The sequence below is a fragment of the Pavona decussata genome, unplaced genomic scaffold (genome assembly GCF_977016875.1).
Source record: "Pavona decussata unplaced genomic scaffold, jaPavDecu1.1 SCAFFOLD_51, whole genome shotgun sequence".
NCBI lineage: Eukaryota > Metazoa > Cnidaria > Anthozoa > Scleractinia > Agariciidae > Pavona > Pavona decussata.
Window position 1 is genome coordinate 6,001,161 of NW_028145473.1, and position 15,255 is coordinate 6,016,415.

The following is a 15,255-nucleotide window of genomic DNA, read 5'->3' on the forward strand; positions in this document are numbered from 1 at the left end:
ACTGAAAATGTTGAGTTAAAAGTAGTCATTGACTATTTTCTTTGATCTTGACAAGAAAACGTTTTTGGGGAAAGTCAAAACAGGAGGAAAACCTTTCCATTTTTCAGTTCTCCCTAAATGTTTGCCCAAGATCTCATATCATTTTTGCAGCACAAAGTAATAGACAGGACAATTTAGGCTGAGACGCATTAGGACATACAAAACTCCCCAATATTGAAAAAGTGATCTTTGTTCATACAATGAATTCTCCTTCACTGTTAAAATAATGCATCAGTCAATTCCAGCTGCGCCCATCCCCCCCTCCCCCGGGCAATAATGGGGCATTTTTCCACACTGTCCATCCCGGGGGTCGAGCATTAGCCTTCCATCCAATTACCCCGAGGCATTTGTCCATCTCATTTTTTTTACCCTACAGCGGCGCATTGTCGCTTCTTTTATGACTAATTCATCGGCAAATGCAGTAAGTTTGTTATTGAATACGTCTGTGCAGGACATAATTGTGGGTCTCAATGGCGTTAATCGTTAGTCATAAAATGACCAAAAAGTTTAGTTGTTAGGCGTAAAAAATAGAAAATTTTAACGGTAAGTCGTAAAAAAAAAGGTTAATTGTAGAAAACTCCTATCCGAAATTTTTTATTTCTGAGATTGTCAAGATCGTTTGTAGGACTTTTTGTGTCTTTTCTAGTGGCCGATGTACCGTATTTCAGCCTTTTTTCATCCGGGAAAGGTCGTCTGAGACCAACAGACCTTTAAAATGTGTTTTGCAACAATGGCGACACAAATTTTGAACTTTCAGTAAAGCAATTAACTTTCGTTTCAGATGTTATTTAACCGTAACGGAGAGAAATTAATCGTTAGCCGTAGAAAAGCCAAAATATTAGCCGTCAACCGTAAATGCCTCCAACCCACTGAGACCCTCATAAATGGGACGCTACTAACACTTGCAGAATGAACTACGGTATTTTACAATACTACGGCTTACAAATAATGTTTTGTAAGTCAATGATCTGTCATGTCACTCATGTGTCGGTCTCGTGATAATCAACATATCTATTTTTAAAAATGCACGCTCACGTCATCACTCTCGGGGTATCACGCAACGCGTTAATCACGCTTTTATACGATGGGCCTGGTCAGTTTATCCCTAAATGCATAAAATAATTCTCGTGTCCGGACTGTAATAAGTTCTCTTGTTCAAACATCTGATTTAAACAACATTGAGGCTTGAAGAACATTTTCACAATATGTAGCGGTAGAAAAAATATGCGGGTCATTGCGCATTTTTGCCCAAATGGTTATTTTTGTGAAAATAGACGCATACGTCAGAGAATAAACGTCCTGAGGGGAACAGAGAACTTTCATTTTCGATTCTCATCACGTCTCACAAACAGACACTTTAGACTGACTAAGTCCTTTGCTTTCTGTTGTCATTTCTTCCTCAAGAAAGCTACTAACAGTAAGTATATCACGTTTGCCTCTAGTTTCGTTAGCTGTGATTTCATACAACAAGAAAACAAGAAAACTTCGTCAAACAGACCGGTAGGAGGAGTATCGGACGAAAACGTCGGTGGGGTGATGTCTCTAAATCGCTCAAAACAAAAATGTTTGATTTTGTCTATTACAACTGATCGAAAACCTTGAATTATTTGTGACGCTGTATCAAGCTTTGTGGTGTCCAAAGCAATACGATGTCTGAGACTGTAAATTGTGAAATTCCAAATCATACTTGGCAACTTCGTTACTAAATAGCGCGCCGCAAATTTGTGGTAAATAAGACAAACCCCCATCTCCTCCCCCGGAAAAAAAGTCGAAAAGAAAAGCGATGCAAAACAGCAGATAAAGACAGTTGGTGCAAGAATTTCGCTCGTATTCTCGTTCTAATCCGACTGACATCTAAAACTGAACCAATAGTTTGTATAAAAAGGCCATTCCGCTCGATCGACACAATCTTGTTTTTTTATGTTGCTAGTTTATCGTTGATTTCTTGGCCGTTCTTCCCTTTCCGACGCTTACCCTTCATCTGTGGCAGTTTAATAGTTGATTAAGTTTTATTTATTCGTGCCCTATCAATCCTACGTTCTTTTTCAATCAGAAACGTTTTTGACGATTTCTGAGTATTTGATATAGTTCACTGTTCTACAACAAAAACATTTAAAGAATGCTTGCTTGGTACACAAGCAACTGTGTTCGTCTATTTAAGGAGCTTTTATTCTGTTCACCTTACATATTATATACGGTCTGGCCTTAGACGACAATATTACTATACCATTAAATTAGTCGTCCCTTAGCACCCCATTGCAAAATCGAAAGTCGATATATGAACATATTCTTGGCTTTGATTGGGGCTGGTGGTGGTTGGGGGGGGGGGGGGGGGAATCTTGGCTTACGTAACTTTAACTAAGACCATGGAGTCTGAAATAGGGTCAGGGTTTCGAGAATCGAGCCGCGCACACCCACCAACAATTCGGAGGGGTACCCTCCGGATCCACTATAATTTTCAAAGAGAATCCTCAACTCTTCTATGACATCTGTGTGTCGTTGGCCAATGAAATGTTTTATTTTCTTATCTCGAATCTAACAATACAAACTGCAGTTTACACAGGAAGATCGAATAATTCGTGCGTCACCACGCGATAGTTGGAAATTTTGTTTAATAAGTGCTAATATGATCATAATGATCTGACATGTAGCAAGGTCAACAAAGCACAAACTGATTAAAAAACACAAACAAAGAGGACTTGTCATGCTTCAGAAAGCGTTGCTTTGCTTGTGTCAAGTCGACTAAACAATTGTCCATAGAAGCGACTATAAGGCGTATTCAGAGAAATTGTGAAATACAACAGGACACACAGATGTCAAAGAAGAGTTAAAGATCCCTTTTGGAAAATATAGTGGATCCGGGAGGTACTCCTCAATATTTTTGGTGGCTGTGTGCGGCTCGATTCTCGAAACCCTGACCCTATTTCAGACCCAATATGTCATTTTGTTATGCCCTTTCTTCAGACCCAAATATGTCATTTTGTTATGCCCTTTTTTCAGACCCAAATATGTCATTTTGTGGTACCCTTTTTTCAGAACAGATTTCTAGTATCCATACCTGTTTCCTATTTCAAACTTAAACGGCTCAAAAACCATACCGTTTGGCGCCCCCTCCACTCTCCCCCCGGGTAGTGATGACTTTTTAAAATTACATCTCCGTTGTTGCTACGTCTCTATTTTTAAAATACAACACGTTTACGTCATTACTTCCCCCAGCGGCATCACGCCACGCGTTATTCACACGCACATGAAAACGAGCTTAGAAGTCATTTTGTCCATAAACGTATGAAGTAATCCTTGTTCGTCACGCTCTTATAAGTTCCATTCTCCATGCAGACATCTGATTCAACCACCTTGAAGAGCATTTTCACACAAACTAGAGTATGGGAAACTTCGCGGGTCATTGCGCATTATTAACTCCAATGGTGATTAATAAAAATTAACGCAGACGTCATGGAATAAACAGCCTGAGGGCAACAGATTACTTTCAGTTTCTATTGTGATCACATCTTACTAACAGACAGTTTAGAGTGAATTATTCTTTTGTCTTCTGGTGTGATTCTTTCCGAGAAAGCTGCCGACAGTAAGCCATTTCTTCCATAGTTTATTTAATTGCATTTTCATTCAATAACACAAACCCCTTTCACACACTTTTTCGTCAGACTGTCTCTTAAGTGTCATTGTCTGAGAAAGTGTTCCAGGGGCCAAAACTTGTGGTCAACCGATTTGGCTGAAACTTGACACAGAAGTTGGTTGCCATGAGATATTTCAAAAGCCAATCTCTGACTTTAAGTTTTAGAGTTTCAGGGGGGGGGGGGGGTCTCATTTTTTGCCCTTTGAGCACAAAAAATCCAGCCTTTCAGGGGTCATTTTGAAAGTGCCATAAAACCCAACTGGTAAATTGCGCTGCCAAATGAATATTACTATAATAGAGCTTACATTTCATGCATGTAACTTTGCCCTCAAGGTATTGGACAGAGAGGAGCCTGGGGCTAGAGTTTGGCCAAAATTAATGTCAAAATTACAACTCAAAATTGCCATTTTTCAAAAAATCAGTGTATCTACCTGCCTTCTTGCATAATATCCGTACCTAAACCATTATTTACTTTAGTGGCCCAATTATCAAAATCATTTGAGAAAAATTTGGCTTATCACGGTTTGTTGAATTTTTGTCACAAACACTCCATACCTCTATAAGGTCATGCAAAATGGAATTTTGAGCATAATTCATGCCATAAACAAACCAAATTGTTGACTTGAAGCCCTTATTCTGTATTTGGTCAGTGAAAATAAATTTTTAAAGCCAAATCAGTTTAATTGTTTAGAAATACTCTGATTCTTACCTTACAATTTCTCTTAAAGGCCTTTGATTAGCACAACAAATACCTTGATTTAGCAAAACAAGGGTTAATTTGTACTTTGAAAACCTAGTACCCATCAAACAGCGCAAATGATGAAGGCCTTACCTCGATATAACGATCTTTCTAAACGATGCTTGAATTTTTCATAGATTAATATTCATTTGGCAGCACAATTTACCAGTTGGGTTTTATGACACTTTCAAAATGACCCCTGAAAGGCTGGATTTTTTGTGCTCAAAGGGCAAAAAATGAGACCCCCCCCCCTGAAACTCTAAAACCTAAAGTCAGAGAAGTGAGCCAAATTGGCCTTTGAAATATCTCATGGCAACCAACTTCTGTGCCAAGTTTCAACCAAATTGGTTGACCACATGTTTTGGCCACTGGAACACTTTCTCAGACAATGACACTTAATCCCTCAAACCATCATATTGACCCATATTATTTAAGACGAATTGAACTGTTTGATTCTTCAATGCGTTATTAAACCTAACACCTTGTTTATGACGCTTAGCCCTATCTAGACGGGGGGAAGAGGGGGGAGGGGGGGGGGGGTGCGGATTCTTTCCGTTGCAACTTTGAACCTGAATAACTTTTTAAATATTTAAGAAGACACCCTGAAACTTCAGGACTTTTTTTCTCACATTTTATTTCCATTTATAGCGATAAGTACATTGCAAATAATAACAGGTCACCAATAACACCTCCATTACTTAAAACTAATTAATTAATTATACCGAATTTCTCTAACATTGATATAAAATTGCCATTTAGCCTGAAATTGTTCTACCTTGTTATTCTTAGAAGCAAGGTTCATTTCCGTTCTGTATTTCACATCCAGCATTGCTTTAAAAATTTCCAAATTTGGGGGTACTCTACGATTACGACAATTTCAAATATGAAGTTTAGCAAGAATAAACGGATAGTTTAGTGACTGGTCAGATTCTCCAACTTGTCTACCGACAAAAACATTTTCAAGGTGAATTCTACATACTTTCCTGAGAGCATAAACCAGAAATTTTCAAGTAATATATCAAACACGAGACACAGTGTTTCATCACATATCAAACACCGAGAAGAGAGTTGAAAATACGACGCGTAGCGGAGTATTTTTGACGAACTTCGAGGTTTTTGATATTGTGATGAAACACTGTGACGAGCGTTTGATATAACTTCTCAAACAAACTGATTTTGAAGGAGAAATTAAGGATGCAAAAACGAGGAGTTTTTCATCAGATATCCAAACACGTCAAGGTGCATGATTTCCTTTGTCTTTGTCCTTTGAATTATTAATGAGTTTGAGAAGCTGTTTCCAAAAACGATAGGAGAAAGAACATTCATAGAATAGGTGATAAACCGTTTCTGGTCCTTCCTCACAAAAGATACACAGATCATTAGGGACATAACCTATTTTAGCAAAACGATGATTAGTAAAAGTAATATCGGCTAATAATTTAAACTAAAAAAACTTCTAACAAAAGTTTCAGATGAATACGATCTAATGTTACGAAAAGCGTTAGCAGCAGTTGAATCGTCCAGGTCAAAATCCTCTTTCAGTTTTATAAAGCCCTTCGAAGGTTTAACTTTCATAGACACTAACAAGCGATAAAACTGCTTGCTCTTGCTAGTAAGACGATTAAATGATTTTTCTCCATAGAAAAATTCTTACGGTCCTAATTCATTTTCATTTGGGAATTCTGTTTTCAGGTGGGAAGGTATCGCACTTCTTACCCCTGTCCACACTAAAAAGTTGGTAATTTTTACTCCAAAACCCCTTACATTGTTGTAAGATTGAATGTTATCTTTATCAAATTGTAAATGGTGGCAGAATAATATTCCAGCTTTAACATAATTAGGGTAGTAAATTGATTTATTATCTATCTTAATGTCTTTATTGTTCTAGATTATGTATTTAGACATAGGAAGCTTTGTTGAAAAGGACTCTCTAAATTCTGCCCACCACTGCATGAAGAAACTTCAGGACTTATTCAGAAATTTATCTGGGAAAAATTCAATGTAGTCAGTTAGTTTTGATTGACCTAGATGTTACCATGGCAACCAAATTTTAATGTGCAAATTTTTTCAGAGAATAAGAAGTCCCTTTTTAAAATAAAGAAAAAAACACCTTTCTATCTGTATCTTTTATGTTTTTTGCTCACATTGGTGTTCCTTTATTGTTCTTGATTACTTTTTGTTCAATTCAGCGCCTGCCTGAAGTTTAAGGAAAATCCAGAAATCCAAGATGGCAGCCGTTTGTCAATCATTACCACGTCATACGACATCATCAGTTCGCTTTGTGAACCTCAAAGGAGACATGTTCTATCTATCCTCTAAGTCTTCTGTGAAGTTAAAGAGGGGAGGGGGCGGCGGTTGCATCCCGGCCCTAGAGGACAAATAAAAACACGGTCAAGATAGGGTTGGCTGATCCAAAGTAATACGATGTCTGAGACTGTAAATTGTGAACTTCAAGACGTTGCAGATTGCAAACCGCACGCCCTCAGAAAAACAGTCGAGCAGAGAAGCAAAGCAAAACAGAAGAAAAAGACAGTTGGCGGAAGAATCTTATTCGCATTCTCTTCTAACCTGACTGACATCTTATGTTTAACAATTATTTGCGCAGGCAGCCACTCCGCTCGATCGAAATTAAGACATGTTGTTTTTGATTTATTAAATAATAAAAAAGGAGAGAAAGAAAAATCAAGGCTGATTTGTACGAAAGCCGAGGAGGGACTTCCGACTTCGGACTTCCGACTTCGGACTTCCGACTTCGGACTTCCGACTTCGGACTTCTGACTTCTGACTTCCGACTTCCGACTTCCGACTTCCGACTTCCGACTTCTGACTTCTGACTTCTAACTTCCGACTTCCGACTTCCGACTTCCGACTTCCGACTTCCGACTTCCGACTTCCGACTTCGGACTTCCGACTTCCGACTTCCGACTTCCGACTTCCGACTTCCGACTTCAGACTTCAGACTTCCGACTTCCGACTTCCGACTTCCGACTTCCGACTTCCGACTTCCAACTTTTTTTTTTTATTTTTTAATTTTTTTTAAATTTTTTTTTAAATAAACTCTAGTGAAGTAACAAACGGCAAAATGTTTTTGTGCGTTTTTAGTTTGTTTTGTAGTGCCGACATTCTTTCGCTGAAATTGACTTCTGAGAGAGTTTTATCTATAAGGTTATCGGGGTAACCTCTGTTGCGTAGTCTCTGTTTGAATAGAGTGATGTTTCCTTCAAATTTTGTTTTTGAAGAGTTTTTTCTGAGAGGTCTTAAGGCTTCGCCTTTGGTAAAGCCTCTCCTGACGCCTGGAGGGTGGCAGGAAGAAAAATGCTGTACTGGAACGTTTCTGTCGGTTTGAAGTTCGTGCGCACGTCAAGTTTTGATTCTTTTTTTACTCTTTCGCCCTTGTATACACATGTGTCAAGGAAAGTGATTTCAATTTCTGAAATTTCAGCCGTGTATTTTATGGTCGCATGATAGTTGTTGGCTAGCTCTATAAAAGTTTTGATTTCATTTTTGCTTACGCTCCATAGAGAGAAGACATCATCGATGTATCTCTTCCATGCAAGCGGTTTTTTAGCACTACGGCCAATTATTTCTGTTTCGATCTCTGCCATGAAAATATTGGCAAAGGATACTGCCATCTTTGTACACATTGCGATCCCGTATCTTTGGAGGTAGTTTTTTCTATTAAAGATTTAACGTTAAGATTTACGGTCAACCCAGGTCACGCGTGAACCGATATTTTTGAAATTTGAACGGAGTTTTGAAATTTACATGTCAGTTTTGAAAATCGCCAACGAGATTTCAGAGTTCCCGTATAAATTTCCCTTAGCTTATTGACGGTATAAAGCTATGAATTTTTGTTTACTTTGCAAAATTGAATATTTCAAGAATAACAATTGTTTCCCAAGTATTTTGAATCTTTTTTTCAGTCAATGCGTCTTTTTCGGAACGATTTCCAGAGAAATGTCCAACATTCCATTCACACGTCGGGCATTACAAAGAGAAATTCGAATGTTCATTTCATTCTTAGAAATACTGTTCACGCGTGACCTGGATTGACTGTAACGTTAAATCCGTGAGCCCTAAAATTAAACATTGCGCATTTTCAGCGTCACGCAGTATTTCCGTCATATCCTGCACGTAATGCCTTTTGGGTGTTTTTTCGCTGTTCACACCCATGTTGGAACGTGATTTGTACTACAATGATTAGGTATAAAATATGTTCCCTCGCTGTCTTGTTCTAACTCCCTGATGAAGTCTGTGTTTTCAGACGAAACCGGTAGTAGATAATAAAGAAGTTGACAAGATCTGTTGCTGTGTGCTGCTCACTAGAGTTTATTTAAAAAAAAATAATAATAAAAATAAAAAAAATTAAAAATAAAAAAAAAAAGTTGGAAGTCGGAAGTCGGAAGTCGGAAGTCGGAAGTCGGAAGTCAGAAGTCCGAAGTCGGAAGTCGGAAGTCGGAAGTCGGAAGTCAGAAGTCGGAAGTCGGAAGTCGGAAGTCGGAAGTCAGAAGTCGGAAGTCGGAAGTCGGAAGTCGGAAGTCAGAAGTCAGAAGTCCGAAGTCGGAAGTCGGAAGTCGGAAGTCGGAAGTCAGAAGTCGGAAGTCGGAAGTCGGAAGTCAGAAGTCCGAAGTCGGAAGTCCCTCCTCGGCTTTCGTAGATTTGGCGGTCAGGGAAATATATTTCCAGTATTTCAAAAGGCACGGCCTTTCGTCTATACGGGGCATTACAAAAACTGACCATATGGCGTCGTTTTCTTGACCGTTCTTCGCATGCCAACCCTCACTCGCCAATCGTAGAAGTTAAATGGTTCATCAATTGTCGATCAATCGACAATCCTAACTTCTTTTTCAAAAATGTTGTTACGATCTCTGTGGATTCGATTCAGTTTATTAAAAGAGCAAACACTTCTAAAGATGCTTGAAGGACGAGTCAAAAGTAACCGAAAGTCAGATCTCTGTGGCACATCGGTTATTACGTTATCATAAGCAAGTTCCGGTATAAAGTCAAGCAGCGCAACGGAAGAGTAACAAAACAATATCACGCTATCTGTATGACTAAAACCAGTCAATAAGCTCAATCGTTCCAGAAGGAAAGGTTCTAAGACACTGCGAGGCGTACAATGAGAATAAATGAGGCCGCTTAAGCTCTTCTTGCTTTCTTGTCTTTATATAGGAGTGTTACTGAGTACATATACTATCTAGAACATAAAGTAAAATGTGATAAGTTCTGCAAGTTTCGTATCGGTCACGAGTGTTTGTTTGTTGCTGTTGTTACTGTTTATTTTTTACTTAAAAATATCAAACGTAGAGAGTTTCCGCTTTACAGATTGACCCCCAAAAAACACTGGAGTCTATTAATTAAGAAAATTCTGTAACTTTCCTCTCCATGTTGCTGAATTGAAAACTAACAACACCGTTCGGTATTTTAACAACCTTCTTCAATTCATAACACAAGTTAAATCTACTTTCGGCACAACTTAAATCTACTTTCGGTCCGCATCAAATTTCCGCCAGTTTTCTAATGGAAATATCTTTTTCTCCACAAAGGTTTCAAGTCCCATAAGAGTACAAGATATGGCCTCTTCAAATGAATTTACCACTGAACAGCTAAACTACTTCAGAATTTGCCATGTAACCACTAATATACTAGCTGAGGGTCTGAGAACGATTTTTAAACAGGAATGGGACAAACAGTACAAAGCAACAATGGGAGAATGGAAAGATGATCCTAGGAATGGACTGGACTTTTACAACGGGGAGTCTCTTCAAAACCGAAGAAAAAATGCACATCTCCTGGCCACAATGAAGAATGGAGATAGAGCTGAATGGGATTGTACAGTGTTGTTTTATGCCATCCTTTACTCTGATTGTGTTGGGCACGGTATTAACGCAACAGTCAGGACAAATGTAGATGATCTTAGAAAATTTAGGAACGAAGCATTTGCTCACTCACTCCGAGACAGTCTCTCCGATGCAGACTTTCACAAAACCATCAGCAACGTTTGCGGTGCGTTTCAGGTGCTTGGTCTCGATACTGTAAAAATTCAAGACATAGAAAATCAGACAACGTTTCCTACAGAAGAGTTAAGAGATATGCTGAAAGAAGTTGATAACCTTAGACAGCAACTTCGAGATAAAGAAGATCAGCGACAGGTCCTCGAAGATCAGCGACAGGTCCTCGAAGATCAACGACAGGTCCTCGAAGATCAGCGGCAGCTCCTGGAAGATCAGCTGCAGCAAGAAATTACCTCTTTTTGTATTCTTCCACCGAAGCCTTCACACGACATCGGAACTCGCGATCGTGATGTATCTGAAATAGCAAAACAGCTTAGGGAGTTAAAAGAAGCCAATGAAAGTAGTATTACCTACCTGTACATCTCGGGCAATCCTGGAAGTGGCAAATCGCAGCTAGCAAGACTTGTGGCCAGACGATTCTTTGATGAAGCTAAAGAAATGCCATGTGGTACGTCATTTGTGATGACTCTAAATGCCGCAAGTCCAGATTCACTTCTGGAGTCGTATGCTTTCTTTGCTCGTCAATTAAGGTGTCCGGAATATTCAATTATACAAATCCTCAACTCCGAAAATTCGAAAATTGACGAGAAGATAGCTAATCTTAAGATGCTCATTGCCGCAAAAATTGGCTTTTACTCGTTTTGGCTACTGGTGGTTGACAATGTCACCAGCGTATCTTCTGTGCATGTTCATCTGCCAGACTCTGGCAACGAGGCGTGGGGAAAGGGTCAGTTGTTGATTACAACACAAGACACCGCGTCTATCCCTTTACCAAGCTCGTGCATCAATCACATCCCAGTAAGCAAAGGTATGAATCACGACGATGCCAGCTGTTTATTGTCCATGCTTTCTGGTCTTCCCAACAGCGAGCAAGAAAACGAAGTTGCACAAGCACTGGACTACCAACCTCTTGCTTTAGCGAGCGCCGCAACCTTTGTTAGACAGGCTCGACAGAACAAAGCTTCATCACATTTCGGATGGAAAGAATATCTAAAAGTATTAGAAAAAGGTCGACTGCGAATTACTGAGGAAATTCTCGCCGAAACAAACCTTAGCTACCCAAACTCCATGACCGCAGCCATAGCTCTAGCCGTTGAAAAGGAGATCACTTCCGACAAAATTGTGAATCACTTATTCTCTTTACTTTCAATTTGTGCACCCAAACCATTAAGCTTGGATATTGGAATCAATTACATAAAAACCGTAGATGAAAATAGCAAAGATCTAGATAAAGAATTGATTTGCATGAGGCTAAAGAGATGCTCACTACTGCTATTTGATGAAGACGAAAATGGTTGCTTCATTCGTGTACACCAGGTTGTACATGATGCTATCAAAACTGCACTAAAGGACAACCCACAGGATAATAACATTGACATCATGAATGGCGCTATTAAATCATTCAACCAGTTTTTCAACACCCTCCCACAAGAAAGCCACTCGGCATTAGACAATCTACACATCGTCCCTCACTTAAGAAACTTACTTTTTGTGATTGATGATGTGTTTTCAAAAGAAAGCTCATTTCAACTCCATGACAAATATATTTCAAGCAATTTTTATCAAGAAAACTTCGAAGCATTTGGCAGGATATGTGAAGAGCACTGTGAATTTAACGGAGCAAAAATGTACTACGAATACGCACTCGCTCTTAAGCTGGAAAAACCAGAACGTACCGATCTCGAAGTTGCATTGAGTTATAATGACTTAGGTTTAATTCACAAACACCTAGGCGACCTTGAGCAGGCTAAGGAGTTTTATCAGCGTGCTCTGACTACATATCTCGAGAAGCTTGGCGCCGAACATATAAGTGTTGCAACGAGTTACAATAACTTAGGTGAAGTTCACCGACACTTAGGCGACTTTGAGAAGGCTAAGGAGTATCATCAACGTGCTCTAACTACATATCTCGAGAAGCTTGGTGCCGAACATATTGATGTTGCAGCGAGTTACAATAACTTAGGTTTAATTCACCAAGACTTAGGCGACCTTGAGCAGGCCAAGGAGTATCATCAAAATGCTCTAACCATTATACTTAAGAAGCTTGGTGCCGAACATATTGATGTTGCAGCGAGTTACAATAACTTAGGTTCAATTCACCAAGACTTAGGCGACCTTGAGCAGGCTAAGGAGTATCATCAACGTGCTCTAACCATTAAACTTGAAAAGCTTGGCACCGAACATATTGATGTTGCAACGAGTTACAATAACATAGGTTCAATTCACCAACACTTAGGCGACCTTGAGCAGGCTAAGGAGTTTTATCAGCGTGCTCTGACTACATATCTCGAGAAGCTTGGCGCCGAACATATTAGTGTTGCAACGAGTTACAATAACTTAGGTGAAATTCACCGACAGCTAGGCGACTTTGAGCAGGCCAAGGAGTTTCATCAACGTGCTCTAACCATTAAACTTGAGAAGCTTGGTGCCGAACATATTAGTGTTGCAACGAGTTACAGTAAGTTAGGTGCAATTCATCGACAGCTAGGCGACCTTGAACAGGCCAAGGAGTTTCATCAACGTGCACTAACCATTAGACTTGAGAAGCTTGGTGCCGAACATATTGATGTTGCAACGAATTACAATAACTTAGGTTCAATTCACCAAGACTTAGGCGACCTTGAGCAGGCCAAGGAGTATCATCAACGTGCTCTAACCATTAGACTTAAGAAACGTGGTGCCGAACATATTGATGTTGCAATGAGTTACAATAACTTAGGTGTAATTCACTAAGAGTTAGGCGACCTTGAGCAGGCTAAGGAGTGTCATCAACATGCTCTTTCCATTAGACTTGAGAAACTTGGAGCCGACCATATTGATGTTGCAACAAGTTACAATAACATAGGTTTAATTCACCAACACTTAGGCGACCTTGAGCAGGCTAAGGAGTTTCATCAGCGTGCTCTGACTACATATCTCGAGAAGCTTGGCGCCGAACATATAAGTGTTGCAACGAGTTACAATAACTTAGGTGAAGTTCACCGACACTTGGGCGACCTTGAGCAGGCTGAGGAGTATCATCAACGTGCTCTAACTATATATCTCGAGAAGCTTGGTCCCGAACATATTAGTGTTGCAACGAGTTACGATAACTTAGGTGGAATTCACCAACAGTTAGGCGACCTTAAACAGGCCAAGGAGTTTCATCAGCGTGCTCTGACGATTACAATTGAGAAACTTGGTGCCGAACATATTGATGCTGCAACGATTTACAATAACTTAGGTTTTACTCACCAAGACTTAGGCGACCTTGAGCAGGCTAAGGAGTGTCATCAACGTGCTCTAACCATTAGACTCGAGAAGCTTGGTGCCGAACATATTGATGTTGCAATGAGTTACAATAACGTAGGTTTAATTCTCCAAGAGTTAGGCGACCATAAGCAGGCTAAGGAGTATCATCAGCGTGCTCTAACCATTAGACTTAAGAAACGTGGTGCCGAACATATTGATGTTGCAATGAGTTACAATAACTTAGGTGTAATTCACCAAGAGTTAGGCGACCTTGAGCAGGCTAAGGAGTGTCATCAACGTGCTCTTTCCATTAGACTTGAGAAACTTGGCGCCGACCATATTGATGTTGCAACGAGTTACAATAACTTACGTTTAATTCACCGAGACCTAGCGACCTTGAGCAGGCTAAGGAGTGTCATCAACGTGCTCTTTCCATTAGACTTGAGAAACTTGGCGCCGACCATATTGATGTTGCAACGAGTTACAATAACTTACGTTTAATTCACCGAGACCTAGGCGACCTTGAGCAGGCTAAGGAGTGTCATCAACGTGCTCTTTCCATTAGACTTGAGAAACTTGGCGCCGACCATATTGATGTTGCAACGAGTTACAATAACTTACGTTTAATTCACCGACCCCTAGGCGACCTTGAGCAGGCCAAACGATCATCAGTGTGCTCTATCTATTAGACTTGAGAAATTGTACACCGAACATATTCGTGTTGAAACGAGTTAAGATTACTTGGGTTTAATTCACAACTACAAGGGTGACCTTGAGGAGGCCAAGGAGTATAATCAACGTTCCCTCAGCCATTACACTTTAGAAGCTTGGTGCCGGACGTATTGATGTTGCAACGAGTTTATAACACACCACTTCACCAACATTTAGGTACCCATGCTTAACTTGTTTGAGTTGCAAGTTGACTGTCGCGGTATCCAGGACGTTTGCGTAAATAGAAAGGAGGAGGTTGGGGGGGGGGGGGGGGGACCTCTATGGCTGCTTATTTGGAAAGCAAGGCTTAATCTCCGGTAACGAGAGGGCCACAAAATAGTTATAAATTTTATTTTGGTACGACGTGAAATGGCCGAATTGCGGAATTTCGAATTTCGAACGTTCTATAGAGAACGTAAGCACATGTACGGTAAATATTCCAATATCTGTCCTAACATGAACGCCGTTCCTACCAGTTTTGTTTCTGAATAGTTCGGCCAGAATGTACGAGTTGAACGAATTGAAATAATCACAAAGTGGTCAAGTAACGAGATCTTATATTTTTAAGTTGTGTTTGCCGTCGTGGGTACTCAGGGAGCGTTTGATTGACCCTATTCCGGAATAGGAATGCACTCAATGACAAAAAATCCCTCACGAGAGGTTCTTGGAGCTACTGAAGTACAAAATCGCTCTTAAATTATCGTGTATCAACGAAAGTTTGCAGAAAAAATAATTTAATAAAAATAAGTTATTTAATTATATCTTAAAAATAGAAATTTAACAGCTATTCCGCTTATCCTTTTTCCAGAATACAGTCAATCGAGCGCCACCTTAATTAAAGTCTCTTATAAGGAATGCCGTTATGTCATGAAATTTCACATGAAGTC

At 39.8% G+C, this 15,255-nt stretch overlaps 3 protein-coding genes across 3 annotated transcripts in view; all 3 read left to right on the forward strand.

The window, feature by feature from the left end:
• The window catches only part of LOC146481247 (uncharacterized), a 59,267-nt gene extending 46,398 nt beyond the window's left edge, over window positions 1-12,869 (forward strand). Inside the window, exons 2-3 of the mRNA XM_085108904.1 lie at window positions 9,959-12,364; window positions 12,742-12,869. Of these exons, the coding sequence (XP_084965030.1) occupies window positions 9,986-12,364; window positions 12,742-12,762 (2,400 nt within the window). The 5' untranslated portion in view covers window positions 9,959-9,985 and the 3' untranslated portion in view covers window positions 12,763-12,869. The remainder of the gene's footprint in view (window positions 1-9,958; window positions 12,365-12,741) is intronic.
• LOC146481248 (uncharacterized) overlaps window positions 1-15,255 on the forward strand; it is a 115,875-nt gene that overhangs the window by 46,267 nt on the left and 54,353 nt on the right. The window lies entirely within an intron of this gene.
• Window positions 13,160-14,158, forward strand: LOC146481251 (uncharacterized; the record flags this gene model as incomplete). The annotated part of the gene is made up of 2 exons (XM_085109026.1): window positions 13,160-13,649; window positions 13,902-14,158. Coding segments are annotated over 2 exons (747 nt in total), but the record flags the coding sequence as incomplete, so codon positions are not given.